The sequence below is a fragment of the Dipodomys spectabilis genome, unplaced genomic scaffold (assembly GCF_019054845.1).
Source record: "Dipodomys spectabilis isolate Male_0828 unplaced genomic scaffold, ASM1905484v1 ptg000145l, whole genome shotgun sequence".
Lineage (NCBI taxonomy): Eukaryota > Metazoa > Chordata > Mammalia > Rodentia > Heteromyidae > Dipodomys > Dipodomys spectabilis.
Window position 1 is genome coordinate 6,240,710 of NW_024870822.1, and position 18,697 is coordinate 6,259,406.

At 38.7% G+C, this 18,697-nt stretch overlaps 1 protein-coding gene across 1 annotated transcript; it reads right to left on the reverse strand.

Annotated features, from left to right (window-relative positions):
• Positions 1–78: 78 nt before the first annotated feature.
• Eif3m (eukaryotic translation initiation factor 3 subunit M) lies at positions 79–16,943 on the reverse strand. Its single transcript, XM_042691503.1, has 11 exons — positions 16,813–16,943; positions 15,016–15,148; positions 13,426–13,564; positions 13,037–13,160; positions 12,781–12,875; positions 8,185–8,268; positions 7,598–7,697; positions 6,732–6,813; positions 2,351–2,494; positions 766–826; positions 79–311 (listed from the first exon to the last, which is right to left on the reverse strand). The coding sequence occupies exons 1-11, from the start codon at positions 16,852–16,854 to the stop codon at positions 191–193; spliced, it is 1,125 nt and encodes a 374-aa protein (XP_042547437.1). The 5' UTR covers positions 16,855–16,943; the 3' UTR covers positions 79–190.
• Positions 16,944–18,697: the final 1,754 nt, after the last annotated feature.

Consider the following 18,697-nt stretch of genomic DNA (forward strand, 5'->3'; position numbering starts at 1 on the left):
CAAATATATCAATAATAATTTTTAGATGTAATTCTTTCCAAGTTACAATCTATAACTTTCTAATTCCTGGAGTTTTCGATTATACTTTAACTTTGAGAGAACAAATGTCCAGACTATAAAAGATTTTAGTATATTTTACTAGGATTTCTTTTTTTTCCCCCCAAAAGAACAAAATTGTATGCATTAAATTTCAGGTATCAGAAAGACTCAAAAGGCTGTTTTTCACTTTGTTCAAGTTTTGTTTCCAAGCATTAAGTGTGTCATACAGTTGTTGCCACTGCTGTTTTCCAAATGTCCGATGTGTGCTATGACTAAAAATCAAAAAATTAAAACAAAATATTAGTCAATCTTCTATCCTCTAGTATACTTTCATCATAGTACACACTTGAATCTACTTAAAAGCAAACCTTTAATAACAGACAATTTAAAATTAGAGAATTTAAAAATCAGATGCTTATTTAAAAAAATAGTTTTTGCCATATTGATTCTAAACCTTCTATTCTCACCAACTACAAAAACAGACTCAAAAGTCATTAGTATTCTAGACAATGCTCAGTCATTAAATGAAATGTGCTGGAAAATAGGACTCTTTCATTAAATAAGCTAATCACATTCAGTTTGAACTTTAATAAAATTATGATAAACAGCCACTATTTAACTACAGTCAACAGAATACCACCTTGGTTCTCTAAATATTTTCATGAAATAAATGATCAGAATAAACTAAATGTTCTACAAAAAGCAGCAACATATTAAATATCTTACCTGACCACTACTTTTCTCTGGGTCTGATCAATTTTGCAGTAGACCATTTTAGTTCTCACTGCTGAAAAAAGATTTTTCATAAGATATGTCATACAGAAACTTTCTAAGAAAGACAGTTAAGAGAAAACAAAACACAATAAAAATTTGCTTTGTTTTATAAAATAACTCTGTGAATCTTGGGGCTGGGAAGGTGTCTCAGTGGTAGAGCGCTTGCCTTGCATGCTCGAGGCCTTGGGTTCGATTCCTCAGCACCACATAAGCAAAAAGAAAAAAGCTGGAAGTGGCGCTGTGGCTCAAGTGGTAGAGCGCTAGCTTTGAGCTGAAGAGCTGAGGGACAGCGCCCAGGCCCAGAGCTCAGGCCCCACGACCGGACCCCAAAAAAAAAAAAAAAAAAAAAACCAAAACAAAAAACAAAACTCTGTGAATCTTGTAAGAAAAGCAATATACTGCAATTAAGAGGAAGGTTATGTAATTGACAGTCCTATGGCTGATGGGTCAATCTACTCAATTATTACTATACAATTTTAGACTTCTAGTTATAGCTAGACTCCAGTTGCTCACACCTATAATCCTAGCAATTGGGGAGGCTGAGATCTGAGTACAAAGGTTCTGGGCCACGCTAGGCAGACTGGAGAGATTCACTGTAGTTAACTAGACAAAAGCCAGAAGTGGAGGTGTGCCTCAAGTAGTAAAGCACGACTTGTGAGGAGGAGTACAAGGACCCAGTACAGGAACTAGAACAAAAATAATTCCAGTTCTTCCTATAATTGTACACAGCAGGTGAAGTAAGTTCCTACTAAGGTTTTACTCTTTACTCTTAGATGACTATTGAGAGTTACATCATTAGAAATGATGTCAATGCCTCTATAGATTTTAATTTATTATCTTCCAAGCTTTAAATCAAAAAATGGGGGAAAATTCTTGATTAACTCAATTACTTTATAATGTGATTGTTGAGGAGGAAATCTTATTTCTGACCTAATTATAAAAAAAAATTGGCAATGTTTAATATTTGCAAAGTATTTGCTATGTGCCAGGAACCGTAATTTATCTACATTAATTCATTTAGAACTCATAATTACAAGTGAATTGTTGCATACCCAACAAAGAAAATCTAGTCTTAAACCTAAATCTGATGCTAAATCTATGCTTTCAAACACCTAAAAGACTACGATTTATGCAATTTTAGAAGGTAGAACACCCAAACCAATGTCTGCTGAATTTTCAATCTACAAATGTATCTGCTTATCAATTAAACATATATATTGGGGCTGGGAAGTTGGCTCAGTGGTAGAGCGCTTGCCTTGCATTTGTGAGGCCCTGGGTTCGATTCCTCAGCACCACATAAGCAGAAAAAAAAAGCCGGAAGTGGCGCTGTGGTGGCTCAAGTGGTAGAGTGCTAGCCTTGAGCTGAAGAGCTGAGGGACAGCGCTCAGGCCCAGAGTTCAGGCCCCACGACCAGACCAAAAAATAAATAAAATAAACATATATATTTGCTACAAAACAATCTGTTTTGTTAACATAAGTTTCAAGGTAAAAATACAAATTTCTACATAGTAAGAAAAAAAAGTTCTAGTTGTCTTACCATCAATAACAAAGGCTTCAACATCATCAGCTCCAATCTGAAGTTCTTGCTGCATTGTATCAAAAGAAATTTCTTTATTTTCTACTGCCATTCCCATAAAAGTAAGTAGTCTCATTTTTGCCATGTTCTGTTCATGTAACAGGCCTGAATAATACAATAGTGAAACTTGTTGAGTACCTAAATTAATGAAACATCTACACAATTATAACTCTGAGTTAAGCTGTAGAAATCACTGAGCATTTAGAATAAAGTTATTTTTGCAAACCATGCACTGACATTATAGTGTTTAAAACTTATTTTCAAAATTGGAAAGGAGGGAGGGGAAGAACAGGAGTATGGTTGAGGGGTGAATTTGTTTGGTATATGTATAGCTATATGGATATACCATAACACCTCCCCGATAATTTTTACAAATGCATTATACACACACACTTATTTTTTGTAACGTTTCTTTTCATTTAACATTCTTAACATTTTCATTTTCAGTTATAAAAATACTTCGTTTCCTGTTATGCTACTCTGGATCTAATATTAAAAATCAAAACTTGCCAAAAATGTGCTCAGTATTTGTAACATACATACATTACATAAGTATATATTCAGTTATAGGCCAATATACTTTAATACTAGATAAAATTATCTAGTATTAAGGAAAAAAGTAGGAAACTCTATCAAAGTTTGTGTTATAATTTCTAACGAAACATGCTGTTGTAGTTAAGCCTAGGAAGAAAGTTTAAAAATATGATTCTTTTACTTTAAAAAACAAAACCAAAGAGATTAAATGACTAACTTAAAGTTACAAAGTCAGCAGCTGTCCAAGGCCTAGAACTTAGGTCCATTTATAAAACAAAGCACTTAAAAGAAAAAATAATTTAAAAATTCTACATATCTAAATTATATCATGGTTCCAAGCTGAAACAGAATTAAAGTATATCTTATGTATTTGTTCTAATGGTATTATAAAAATTTTTAAACGAATATAGATTTGCATGTTCCTTTTTTCAACTTTGAAATTACATAAACTCAGCAAATGGTCATTATCAGTCTAAGTCTGTATTGCTAAAAAAGTTCTATGTCTGAGCACTCTCTAAAATGAAATTTATAACATTCATTTATTAGAGAAACCTCATTAATGTAGCACATGATCATCTGTTAATTAGCTGTAATTATGATACAGACTTCCTATTTGGCACAGATTCAACAAAAAACATGATCATCATAACTCAAATGAATGAGGTGCAAAAGTAAGTATTGTTAACTAGGTTTAATGGTAATCTACAAGCATCAAAAAAATCAATTAGTGCACATTAACCCTAATTAACAAATGCAAATCAGATGCTGATTAACTTTCTGAAGCAAGAAGGTAACAATTAGATAAGACCAGATTACATGTGGACATGTTAGGGCAATTCAGTTGACACAAGATAATGATACTACTGCCCCAAGTTGTCAGTGTTAATAAAAAAATACATGCTTTAACACCCTGATACCACCTGTGGAATCAACTTTCAGCTGTAACAAATACTTACTACATTAAGAACCCCAAACATAAACTTTTAATGAAATGTTTTCTCCAAGGCATTTTAATATGAACAAATTGCTAATAGAAGATTCTTAATTTGCACAGATGTTCAAAATCAGATTAGGGAATCTGATTTCTAGCTGGCACAATAAGTTAGCAATGTTAGGAATTTTTTCCTATCAATAACATGTAATAATTATATAAAAACATTACAGAAGCTCAAAAATTCCTAAATATTCTACTTCTATGGGCATATATCTTCTTTGAATATGACAAAATGAGTTGAAGCTTTTGACATTTCTAAAATCCAATTAAAAGTATTCTTTAAATTTCACTGTTACTTTGTACAGCTACGACCTTAATGCAAGTGAAATAAGCGTATCAAAGGGATGAAGATTATTTCTAGGATAAACTATATAAAATTCTTATCTATTTTACATGTGGAAGCTTATGTCTAAAAACACTTCAAATAAATGCTTAAAGTAACTACTAAAATAAACCAAATTTAAAGCCTCTTGTGCTTCTGTTCTAACCATCAAACTGTTAAGCAAGCAGGTAAGGTATGAGTTAAAGATTTACAGGAAGCTTTATTTGTTTCATAAAACTAGAATACTACCTTCAAAGAGGAAGGCACAATGTTGTGTGTCATATTTCAATTTTAAAGTTATAAAAAATCTAATTTTATGGAAACATTTATTCATTACTAATATGTCAAGAGCTTAATGCAGTAATAAAAAAATGTGCACCATTGAGCAATTTCTGCATTGTCACTGACCCGTCTTAAAATGCTGCAATATAGAAAACGCAGTTTTAATGCATGCAATAGCTTATGAACCAGTGCTCCTTTGAAACAGTCAATTACACATCAATGGGGGAGTGTCAAAGTGTTAATTACTACTCCTTTTGCCTTGGTGCGTAAATAAAGAGGATGCTGACATTAACATTCCATCACACAGCTTCATGCCACAAAGCAAATTAACTGGGACAGAATGTGGTTTTCTGGGTCTAGTGCACTTGGCAAAGCATTCTACACGCTTTTGCATCTATTTAAATCTTTGTTATATTTCAACTGCCTTACTATCAAATAAATCAATCTTTCCCAATCCCAATGGCTGCACAGATTTACAGATGACAGGAATTAAGTCTGGTCAAGACTAGGCTAAGTCTAGTCAAGTAGATTATAATTACACTCTTCTTTCATCTATACCTCAACCAAGAAAGTTATAATTCAGTTTTAATATGAAACATAGTCAACCTCTAAGGGATTTTGGTTATTGCCTAACAGAAAAATAAGCCCATTAGTTTCATAGTTGATGACCTTGTCAAAAAACTGACAAAACAAACACAAAAACTTAGTAGTTTTACAATTAGAATCTGTAAAGTTGCAACTTTTCTAAGTGGTCTGTAATTTAAAAAAAATCTCTGAAAGACAAAAAATACTGAAGTTATTCAATTTTCTGAGATCTGATGAATTAAGGTAATGAAATTCAAAGATCAAAATCAGAATTTTTATACTGTCTTCAACAAAATGGAGGCCAGCCACGTTTCTATTGAAATTGAGTAAAATCAATACATACTCATTTCTATTTCTTTAGATCTAATTAATAATGGTACATACTTCTGTAACTCTTAAATTTTGGGCAGATGGGTCATGATGATGGATGAGGTGGGGTAATGGGTGAAGGGAGTTGGGGGGAGGGAATGTGTAGGTGGTGTCCAAGCAAGAATGAAATACGATGGAGGAAAAGAACTGTTACAGTCTTTTAACTGCATCTATTAAGAACAAATAGCAGTCAAAAATATAAATCACAATGTATCTAGAGAATAATGTTGCACACGCATACATATGTACATACATATACACACTCTTTAAACAAATTTATTTTTGTTGGTTGTGGGGCCTGAACTCTGGGTCTGGGCACTGGTCTATCAGCTCTTCAGTTCAAGGCTAGCGCTCTACCATTTGAGCCACTTCCACTTTTCTGCTTTTGTAGTACTAAGGAACTGAACCAGGGCCTCATGCATGCAAAGTAAGCACTCTACCACTGAGCCACCTTCCCAGCCCCATAAACAACTTTTATTTTTTTTAATTGTGAAAATACAATTACATGGGCAAGGTAATGAATACTTTTTTTTTGCTGGCCATGGGGCCTAAACTCTGGGCCTGGGCACTGTCCCTTAGCTCTTCAGCTCAAGGCTAGTGCTATACCACTTGAGCCATAGCGCCACTTCCAGATTTTTCTGCTTATGTGGTGCTGAGGAATCGAACCTAGGGCCTCATGCATGCAAGGCAAGCACTCTACCACTGAGCTACCTTCCCAGCCCCTGAATACATTTCTTATCAATCATTGTTGCTTCCTCCTTTGTTTCCCCTTCCCATCTCCCCCCACTCTCCCCCATTATAACTAAAGTAAAAATTCTTTCAATTACTTTTCTGCACCTTCTCTCACAAATTTTAAAAACACATTATTAATGAAACTATTTTTATCTGTCTCTTTTCTAAACACACCTTTTTTTTTTTTTTTTGCTAGAATTTAATGAGAATCACAGTAATGCAGAGTTAGAAGGGCCTAAAGACTTCATGGAAGTGAAAAAGATCCAGGTTATTTACCAGCTAGTTTCCTGCTCTTGTCTAAAAAAATTTTTTTTAAAATGCTGTTTATATCCTTGTTTCTGGTTCCTAATTCATCCTTAGGTCATCTTTTCAACTGTTAATGTAGGTCACTGTTCTATAACACAGCACTCATTAGGGTAATCTACATATAAAGCCTGAAGTATATTTGCAGGGTCTCACAGTGGACAACTTTTACAGAGTAGCATTATCCCATCTTTCTATCTCATCAAAATCCCAAAACTTACCAAGTGAATCAATGAAGTCTTTATTATTCTGATAAAATTTGACATAGGATGCCAATTTAGCACTCACAAAAATGGTTAAAAGCTAAAAAGAGACAAGGAAAAAAAGCCATTAAAACAGAATTAAGACTCACAATCAAGGTTCCTCCACCCAGCCCCCCACTGACCTAATAAGAAAATATTTTAGGGAAGAATCAGTGGTTTCATCAGATTACCATTCAAGTCATCTACTTTCATATAGCTCATTAATATGCTATGAGCAATGAAGGATGGTGTGAATGGAACAACTCAATGGAAAATAATCAAAAAAGTATTTATACTTGCATTTCAAAAGTATGTTTACGAGGGTTTTTCAGTTTATTTTTGAGAGGGTCTTGGAAGGTAGCCCAGATTGGCATTGAGCTTGCAAGCCTCTACCTTCAGCCTTCTAACTGTTGTGGTTATAGAAAAGTATAGGCATACATGGTTGTTTATGGCTGTTTTTGTTTTTTTTTTTGGTGGTTAACTGGAGATAAGTCTTTCACACTGGCTTTGAATTGCAATATTCAGATCTCAAGATTCCCAAGTAGCTAGAATTACAGCATAAACCATGTAGCAACTGGCTTATGATAAAATATTAGATGTATCTTCCCAATTTGGAAGTAATTCAAAGAAGAGTGTACTATCAAAGTTCATAATGGACTAAGGAGATGACAGTAAGGAAGAATACCACTGTTTTTAGTGGTGGAGAAGACGTGGGCCTAAATAGCAGCCTGATCTGGATATAAGGGCAGTAGGATCTCTCTAGTAGTTATATCAATCAATGCAAATAGAAGTCTAATGCAAACTTGTTGCTCCAGCATGTAACGTTTTGGAAAACAACTACTTACATCATGAATAAGCTCGCCTTCCAAAAACTTGACTGGTTTTAAAGTAAGAAGATGGTCAAAGAGAAATGCATTTGGATCTTTCAGTGCTCGTACAATACACCTTAGTTAGAAAACAAAACAAAAAGGCATGATCAGAGTATTGAAATCCTAACCATATATACTTTTGAAGATCACAAAATATTTTCAATAAACCAAGAATCTAATATACAACACTACAAGAAAGGTTCAAGAGGTTCAAATAGGCTTATAAATCTTTAAAATGCAGATATACTTGTCTTAATATGATGAAATAAAATAGATGGCAGACAAACAAGCTGAGGAGAAAGCACCAAGGTGAACAGAGAGCAAGCAGCAGCACCTTGTCTTGTACCATGTGTCAAGTGCTTTATAGGCTCCTCATAAGTCATCCCTCCAACGCTGACACATACAATACCATCATGCCTATTTGTCATCATTTAGAAAGAAGCCCAAAAAGAACAAGTAACTTCTCAGCAAGTTCTAAATAAGGTATGGAGCAAAATTTTGAATGTGGCAGTTCAGCCTGTAAGACCCATACTTGTTCTCATCAGAGCAAAGCTTAATATTACCTGTGGGCATCAACTCGAGCCTGGGAAGCATTGTCTTCTGTGTAACTTCCAAGCAATTCCACCATGACTTTTGAAGCAGCATCACTAAAAAGAAATACTGCTTTAGGAACTGAATGTTACTATCACGCAGTTGAAAGTACATGACAAAACCTGTAATGGTATATAATAGAGAACAAGACACAGTCCCTGTCTACAAAAGAGAAGGAAAAAAAAGAAATAATAATCATGGCACTTCCCTTTTAATATGAAAGTCTAGATAAAACTAAGGGGAAAATAATGAGTAAATGCTATGAAGGAAATAAATGGTGAAGTAACAAAAGTCACAAGAAAATAAAGTAGAAAGGGAAGATTGCTTTATCAAGTGAGCAGGAAGTCTCTCTCAAGAAATGACAAGTAAATAGAGACCCAAGGTATAAAATATCCCTCATTATTCTTGACTTGGCTGTGTAAAAAGCTATTGGTGGAAGGTGGGGGAAGATGATTTTCCAGAATGAGAGAAGACTGAACTAAAGGCATAGGATGGGAAACTGTTGAGACAAAGATGGCCGCTGAGCCAACATCAAATATTTACAGAACTGTTTAAGCTATCTCTCCAATTAAATTATCCTTGGAATTATACACACGATCAATGATTTCTGCCAAGAAGAGGATAAAGTAGCTAAATACATTCATTTCATTTGAACTCAGAAAATTGTTTCTCTTCACCCTTCATTACTTCCTTTAACCCATGAATCTTGAGCTAGTTAAGAAAGCTCTGCTGTAGTGGGAGAAAACAGACCTGAGTTTCTCTAAAACACTTTTGTCTTCACATCTGCACCAACTATTGTCTTTAATTCCAGTTCCTTCTTTGGGTGTCACTCTACCCACTCAGTGCCCATTATGTGCTGAAGATTCTTGGGAGTGCAAAGGTTGACAAAGTTCTTTGTTTTCATTGAACCTGCACCTATATTTAACAAAGGGCATTCAATGCTCTCATAAAAATGCAGTGTTTGGCCAGGCGCTGGTGGCTCATACCTGTAATCCTAACTACTCAGGAGGCTGAGATGTGAGGATAGTGGTTCAGAGCCAGCTTGGGCAGGAAAGTCTGGGACTCTTATCTCCAATAAACCCAGAAAACTGGAACTGACATTGTGACTCAAGTGGTAGAGTGCCTGCCTTGAGCTCAAGGACAGTGCCCAGGCCCAGAGTTCAAGCCCCATGACTGACAAAGAAATAAAAATACGGTGCTATAAAAAGAACTGAGCCTCAAAAAGGAATGTTTCAGGTAGAAATGAAGTTGTATGGACTAGATCGTGTCTAACAAGGACATACTTTCTGAAATAGGGAGTCAATATTTTAGGTTTTGTAGGCTGAGATCTCTGCTGCACCTACCTACTCAACTTGACAAAAGTAGCCAGAGACAGTGCAGAAATGAGTCAGCACATGTGTTACTCATAAAACTTCATGGACACCAAAATATGGTATCCATATAATGTTCTCATCATGTAATATTACTCTTGCTTTGATTATAAAAACTGCCAGTGCTAGTGGCTCACACTTGTAATCCCAGCTACTCAGGAAGCTGATATCTGAGTATCACGAAGCTAGCCAAAGCGGGAAAGTCCATGAGATTCTTTATCTCCAATTAACCATTCCAAAACAATAAGTGGAGCTGAGGCTCAAAAGTGGCAGAGCATTAGCCTTGAGCACAAAAGCTCAGGGACAGTGTTCAAGCCCCATAACCAACAAAAGTAATTAAATAAAAAACATTCTTAGCTTGTGGGCCATCCATAGGTGCCATTAACTATCCAGCTGGGAAAGGTCTTGGTGGTGTGTCCCGGACACAGGTTCATTATGTCAAGGTGATATAACAAGAGAGGGCAGGTGGGGTGAGGTATGTGTGTTAACACAGAGGAAAGCTTTTATAGTCTGTCACTGAGCCATCCAAAAATGATTTTCATCACTTTCACCAAGCTGAGGCCCCAGAGAGAGGCCTTATACCCTATATTAAGAATTTGTACTATAACCTGGAGAAAGTGAATATCCAAGGAATATGCTGAAGTTTACAACAGCAGTGGCTGCACAGTGAAGACCTGTGACAAGCTCAGAGATAGTACTGGTTTATAGAGAGGTAATTACTGTGAAGGCAGAAATAACCAAATATGGTACTTTCAATAAGAAGATGAAGGAGGCAGGGGGTGTATATGTTAAGGATGATATGAGATTGACCATGTGCTAGTAAGAACACAGAGACTTCACTTGCAGAAGTGAACACTAAATTCATTTTGATTACATTGAGTTTGTGGCACCTCTGGGCCACATGCAGACAGAAACAGGAAGCAGTTGACATACAGATCTGAAGCTTGGAAGATCAGTCTGGGTTCAAGACCTAGACTGTTACTCTGTAGGTGATAGAGGCCATGGGAACATATCAGATGACCCAGGAAAAGGGAGCCAAGTGAGCAGAAAGGTTCTAGGCTGACAGCTTGAGTAATACCAATCATCTAAGGAATAAGACTAGTCATTTACAAAGGTACCAAAATGAACTGTCAAAGAGGTGGAGAAAACTGGCACAGTAGGAATCAGCCATGAGAAGAGCTTCTGAGGGAAAGGGGTACAATACTGTTGAAAGGCCAGGACTGGGTCTACAGAATGTCCACTGGGCTGTATCTGTTCTTACAGGACCTGAAATTCAAATACTGCAAACTAATTTTCACTTCAGAAAACTAGAGGAAAGTCAAGGCTGTTATACTTGGAAAGTGTTATGATAATTTCATGTGACTGTCTTTGGAAAGAGCATATAATCTGTAGTTCAAACTATCACTTCATATTATTGTCTTGTGTGTCTGACTTTTTTGCCACTGTTTAGTTTTGAGAATAGTCATTCTCCCAACAAATATGTATCAGTTGTCTACCAGAGTCATGTACTGTTCTAGTAACAAAGCAAAATCCCTACCATCATGAAACTTACGTTCTTGTGGGGATACTAAACATTAAATATTTAGGATACCTGTTAGTAATAGCTAGCACAATGGAAAAATAATACAATAGGGATGGGGTGGTGCTGTTAGCTAGCTACAAGGTACTAGGAAGTGTTTCTCACAAAAACTAAGTAGATGTGAAGAGGGTAGGGGTGGGGCAGGAAGCAACATGGATACAAAAGAGTTTACTATTAGAAGAGTGAGTACTATGGTGCTGGAGTTGACTCTTTTTCTCTAAATAAAGCCACTAGAAGATTCTCTGTAGAAAGGAAACAATTTTTTTCTGTTGGTATTGAGTTTGACCTCAGGTCCTTGTGCTAGCTTGACAGGCCCTGTGCTACTTGAAAGTTGCTTCTGGTCCTTTTTAGTTTTTTGTTTAGTTTTAGTAAAAATTATTGCCTCTATAGGCCTGCACCAAAATCGTGTCTATACTTCCTGTATAACTTGGATGGCAGGTGTCCATCATTGTGCTTAGCTTGCTGAATTAAGATGAGGTCTCACTTTTTTGTTCAGGATGGGCTCAAAGTGCCATCCTCCTGATCTTTGCCTCTGAAGTAAGTGTGAAGTAAGTGTGATTACAGGCTTGAGCCACCACATCTAGCTTTTACATGGTAACTGTTCTTGCTGATACTAATACATTAAACATTTTGGCACTAAAAGCTAGCATAAAACTTATCTGAGAAAACTAAAAAGCTGGGTCTGGCTGGGTTGATGGTGGCTCACACCTGTAATGTTAGCTACTCAGAAGGCTGAAATCTGAGGATTACACTTTAAAGCCAGCCCAGGCAGGAAAGTCCAGGAGACTCTTTTCTCCAATTAAGTACCAAAAAAGCTGGAAGTAGACCTGTGGCTCAAGTAACAGAGAGCTAGCATTTGTTGGCATTCTAAAAGTACATATAAAGAATAATAAATATTGTAGGAATAGGTTTGTCTTTTTTTGAGTAGAACTCAGGTTTTGAACCCAGGGCCTCTCACTGGCTAGGCAATGCCTAGCAGTGCCTCCAGGTTGCTGAGTAATGCCTCCAGTCTTCTTGGCACTGATTATTTGGAGACATGGTCTTGCTTTTCTCCCAGATTCATACCTGTCCTGAAATCCAACTGTTTTAGGCTTCCTGTCATAACTGGGATAACAGACATGCGTCACTACATGCAGCTTTCTTCCTGTTTTAATGAGTTGCATGAACTTCTCTGCCCTGGCTGGCCTGGCACACAACCCTCCAGATCTCAATCTCTCAAGTTGTTAAGATTACAGGCATTAGCCATTGGCATCCAGCTGTGAGAACCTCTGACTGATGTACCCTCACCACCACTCAACAAAAGCAACAGCATGACTGTACTAAGATATGAAAGCACCATTAATTAAACCAGTCAAATGTCACACAGAGTTTTGGAATTAACAACCGTACTAGTTCCAAAACAAAAGCAAGTGTTGGCTTTTAACAAGTTTACAGATGAGGTAAAACACTTTAATCTCTGCAACTATCTTTTAATATAGAAGGTACAATTTATAGAAATAGGTTTATAACAACTGTGGAGAACAAAGTAGAATAAAAATGACTGGCTTTACTAGTCTTCAAAAACCACACCCACCTATTTATATTCCCTATTAAGTTATAAGTTCACTACTTCTGAATACCTTTTCTTACAATCCACAAGTGCCTCATAAAGTAGTCTTAAAAGGGTGTGTTTCTTTTCAGTGGTGAGATTCCAGTCAGAAATCCATTTTCTCACCTACAATGAGATTCACAACAGGAGAAAACTTAGTATCATGGCAGAGTGCATTTTCACAACTTAAAGATAACATTTAGGATACAAAAAACAGATTATTATTTTAGCTACAATATAAAACTACATTTTGTATAAGCAGAGCAAGTGTTCCATAAGTAACTCACTTGATCCAGCTCAGTTGGAATGTACTGGATGGCCCCACAAGATGCAGCCACTTTAATGAGGCTGCAGTACACGGTGTATCTTACAGGAGTATTCTTATCCATCCCATGAAAAAGGTTGCTTAGCCTGGTTAACAAGTAAAACAATGTTTAAGATGAGACACCACCATATTAAGTTCAGTTATTTGCTCTCACAACGAACTTGAGATGGTACTAATAGTAACTTCCCTATTATCAAGGAAGGAATTAAGATACACAAAAGTTAAGTGACTACCCAAGGTCACAACTAGTAAGAGCCATAGGGGACAGTCAAAGTTTCAAAAATTCTTGCTTTTAGTCATTAAAAGGTAGTGCCATTAAAACAGACAGGCCTCTTTCAGATCTTAACTTACAGCTGCAGTCTCAGAGATGGGCGCTCGCCTTCCCGAAACTTAACCAGCTTTTCACATAGGCTCTCAATCAATGCTTCTTGCTTGTCTGGTTCCAGGATCAACAGGAGTGATACCACGCTGTTCATCACACTTTCAACATCTACACAAGTACCAATAACACAACAGTGATGCTATAATACGAAATGTGTCTAATAAGCATTCTCATAATAATGAAAAAATTATACTTAAGACATTAAAATATGTCATTTGGTTACTTACTATGAAACAGTACTAGAGGGCTCTTTTCTGTCAATGGAAAGCTGCAAACATAGAGTATTATGAATTCAATCTAAATAAGCACTGTTGCTCAGCAACATTCAGAAAGCAGTGTGTGTATTTTACAAAAGAAGACAGCAACTGCTAGCTAAGTTTTGGTTTCTAACCAGTAAAAGATAGGTGACATACATGTCCATATACAAACTTCTATAATATTTTACTGGCAGGTATTCAATGATAAAGGTATTATTTGTTAGGTTTTAGGTCAGAATGCTGTCTGAATTGAGGAAAACCTGGTACTTATATAAAGAATTATTCAGAAAAGAAAGCTATTAATTTTCTGGTTAAATGATTTATTTTCAGGTATTATAGATATTATTCCAATGCCAATTTTACCACAGTGCCACTTCCGGCTCTTTATACATACTAAAAGGTTTTTCTCAAAACACGTTACTGCACATGTTTAACAGATAAGATAAACTCAAAGAATGTGCAAAAATGAAAAAAAAAAGGGCTGGGAAGGTGGCTCAGTGGTAGAGCACTTGCCTTGCATGCATGAGACCCTGGGTTCGATTCCTCAGCACCACATAAGCAAAAAGAAAAAAGCCAGAAGTGGCACTGTGGCTCAAGTGGTAGAGCGCTAGCCTTGAGCTGAAGAGCTGAGGGACAGCACCCAGACCCAGAGTTCAGGCCCCACGACCGGACCTCCCCCTGTTGATTCAGGCCTGTTGATTGCTAGACAGGTTCCACAGGTACCACACCTCCAGCCCCTTTTTCCACTGATTACATTTTTTATTTTTATTATTTATTTATTTTTGCCACTACTGATGCTTTAACTCAGAGCACAGCATCTCTTTCTCACTTGGAATATTTTGCTCATAGCTGGTGCTTTACCATTTGAGCTAAACCTCCCACTTCTAGCTTTTTGCTGCTTAATTGGAGATAGTTATGGACTTTGCTGCCCCTGCTGGCTCAGAATTTCAATCGTCAGATCTCAGCCTCTTGTACAGCTAGGATAATAGGTGTAAACCACTAATGCATAGCTAGCCACTGATTTTTGAGGTAAGGTTTTACTACAAGCCTAGGCCAGCCTGGGCTGCAAGCCTCCTAGTGATTTTTCTATTTTTTCTGGGTATGACAAGTATGTGCCACTGCAGCCAGCCATTGTGCTTTCCCCTACTGCTGTGATAGCAGGTGTGAGGTGCAAATCATCATGCCCAGCCAGTGGCTGACATAGTTCATGAATTTCTGTTTGCTCAGGCTGGCCTCCTCCACTGAAACCTTAAAGTCTGTTTTTATGATTATCAAGAAATAGAAAAAATATTAAAAACAAACCTTTATCATCTTCCTTCAGACATACATCACAGGCTTCAATAATTTGAGCTAAATCCACATGAAGTCCACCTTCTGAGTTCTCTTCTGAGATCTCAGCTCCTTTAGATTTCAGATAAGCACGAAGCTCAGCAGCCTGTGGAACCGAAAAGAGTTGTTATATATGTCAAAACACAAGATCTCAGACCTTTTGAAAAAAGGAGACAAGTATTAACTAATCTGCTTTAAAAGGCATCTCCCCACTTCTTCCATAGGAGCCACAGGTTTTCCTCCCTCCACAAGGCCTGTGGCTCCAGGGATACTACCTACCATTTATATGGAGCCTCCTGTCACTTGTATTTTGTATTTCTAATACAATAATCAGTTTGTCCAGGAAAACTTAAAAATAATTGAGCTACTACATCCAGTTATTTGGACATTTTCTACCCTACTGCCTACATATAGCATTGAGACTTGGTAGTCAAATATTAATGCAGACAGCTTTAAAAACGATGAAATGAGACCAGGCACCGGCAGCTCACACCTACTCAGGAGCTGTGAGGACTGCAGTTCAAAGCAAGCCTGAGCAGAAAAGTCTGTGAGACTCATCTCTAACTTGCTAGTAAAAAGCCAGAAGTGGAGTTGTTGTGGCTCAAGTCTTGAGTGGAAAAAAGCTAAGGAACAGCACCCAGACTCTGAGTTCAAGCCTCAGTACTGGCCCAAGATGATGGTAATAATAATAACAATAATAATGCCATTCTAACATGCCACAAATGGTTCTGGGGCATTTACTATCTCAATGCCAATCATACTGACCATCTGACCAGACATTAACACCTGGAGCAGTCAAGTACTTCCTTGAAAGGAACAGCTACTTAGAAACTCATGTATTACACCAATATTGTAACCTAACAAATGAGGCTTTATAAGATCAATGACAAGAGCATCTTCATTCATGAATCCTTTTATATGCTAAGAAAAACCCATTATTTTAAAGTAATATATAACCAATTACGAGTAGCAAGTTTACTTTGTTAAATCAGTATTTTTCTTACATTCCCACAAGTTATCTTAGACCAGCAAAGATGTGGAAGCCAAAACCCCCATCTTCGTGGAGTAGCAAGCGAAAAAAAGGACGAAGCTAAAACTTCGAGAATTACTATAATTTCACGTTTAGTTTAGCTCCCAACCAATTAGTCAAAACTTCTGTTACGGGGAAAACTAAATCCATCAGCCATCAGCCCTGAATACCAAAGCGCAAACCCCAAACTACATTTCAAGGATCGGTATAGATCCAGATGGTGCTCCAGGCGTAATGGCTCAGAGCCTTTAAGGACAGACTGACAATATAGTTTGAAGTTACAGATCTCATCCCCGCACTAACAAGAACAGAAGACAACAACAGTCCACGTATGACAATACCAGTCTCCTTCGCCTTTGTGATTGCACAGTAGTAAGAGCAGTTTTTGCAACTTTAATACAAAATGACTTTCCCCGCAGACCGGAAGTGGCTGCAATCGAGGGACGGAAGCAGTCACCATTCCTAATCGGCCGAAAAATACGGTCGTCCACACCGACGACAGCTGCAAGTCCCGACTCGCAGGAGGCTGGCAACGAACGGCGATGGCGGCTCGGTGCCCGCCGGCGACCCGCGGCGGGGCCGCACGACCCGGGCCCGCGGCCTCGCGACTCCCACGTGGGGGTGAAACCCGCGGATCCCCGCCCGCCGGGCGCGGTGCCACGCGCCCGGCCCAGACCCGGCAGCGGCCCCTGGGACGTCCCCGCGCCCCCCGAGGCGGTGCCCACGGCCCCGGAGCGCACCTGATCTTCCTCACTGATGTCGATGAAGGCCGGGACGCTCATGGCGAAGGCCTGGGCGCCGCGGACGCCACACACGCAGACCACGCCAACCGGAAAAGAGAACAGGGCAAGAACTTCAGTGCCGCACAACCGCTTCCGGGTCACCCCCGCGCCGGTCCGGGCAGGGGCGGGGCCACGGGGCGGGGCAGGTCGCGGGGCGGGGCCTGAAGTCCTCTGGCTCCCGCGGCGGCTGTGGGCGTGGCGGGAGTGCTTGCTGTGGGCGTGGCGGGCGTGCTTGCGTGAACGTCGCCGCGCAGAGCGCCTCCGAACGCCGGCCCTCGGCGTCCAGATCCCTGGGGGCCTGGGCTTCGGCTCACCTCCCTGCGGGTCCCTCCCTGGAATTTTAGACCTGTTGGCCATTGAAAGTTGATTTGCCCTAATCTTCTGCCCAAACCAGCGCCCGAGCGTCGCGCAGAGCTTTCAGGTTCCAGGTCTGCTCCCAAGCGGACAGGTTTCCTTCCCGCTCCCCGCTCCACCCCGGCCTTCGTGGCATGATTTGACCTGTTTGAGGGACCAGCTGGCCGGAAGCTTCCCCGAGTTCGGGCGACTGCTTTTCAAAGGGTGCCCCCTAGTGCAGCTTGCGTTTCAGTTGGGACCCACGATCACTAGAAAGTAATTAGAAAGGCAGGCCTAGCTGGCCGGCTCTCCACAGTGGAACTCCTGGGGATAGAGTCCCAGATGCTCCATTGGAGGGCTGGATGGCTGGGTGATTTGAGTAATTGCCTGGTCTCTGGGCTTCATTTTCCTCTTGGAAATGTAAGAATACTTAATTCATCGACAGTATTGTGAGGAGTGAGTTAATTTGTAAAAACCTCAGTACACAGTGAGCACTGTAAGGGAGTATTACTAAATAATTTCTGTAGGAAACATAGTAGCACTCAGAAAATGAATAAATGGGTGGTGGGTAAGTCTGTCTGTTCATGCCTGTTTAGATACAGTAATCAAAGAAAACAGCCCAACTGGTATTTGAGATCTGAAGGAAATGAGGAAAGTAACAAGGAAGAAATCGGTGGAAGAAGTATTTATTGAACACCTAAGAAAAGGATTTTGAAGTCTGTGCCAGGAGGCCTATGGCTGAGTATGAGGAAGAAAGGAGCAACAGGAGAGGAGATAGCTATTGTCTGATGGGGTTGGAGTCTTTTCAGCAATGATGAATGTTTGTTTTAACCCTTCATGACTTCACAACCTTGCTCAAAAGAGTGAAGAGATCAAACTTAACACTTTTTGTAGACTGTTATTCTGGTAGAGTATTACTTCAGTGGGTGCTTTACAAGTTGACTTAAGTGAATAAAAGCCAAATTAGGGATACCAGATAGGACATTTATTTTTTATTTTTATTTTTGCTAGGCCTAGGGCTTGAACTCAGGGCCTGTTTTTGCTCAAGGCTAGCACTCTACCACTCGAGCCATAGTGCCACTTCTGGCTTTTTCTGTTTATGTGGTACAGAGGAATTGAACCCAGGGTTTCACATATGCAAGGTAAACACTCTACCACTAAGCCACATTCTCACCTCCAGTAGGACATTATTATAGATGCCAGGCCACAGAGGATGATAGAATCATAATGAGAAATTGATTGGATTTTGGTCATTTTAATGGCAAAATTGGCTTGCTGACAGATCAAACATGGAGTGTGAGAGAAAAAGGAAATCAGGGTGATTCCAAAGGCTTGGTTGAATTCAAGCTAATATTCTTTAGTAATCTGGGGCAGAATATCTACTTGCAAAATTTGCAAGTTTTCTAATTTGAAAGTGCAAGGAAACACAACAAAGAGGTCTTGATACACACTGGAATGGTTATTATTTTTTGTTTTGGGAACTAGGGAAAATTTAAATGAAAAAGATGAG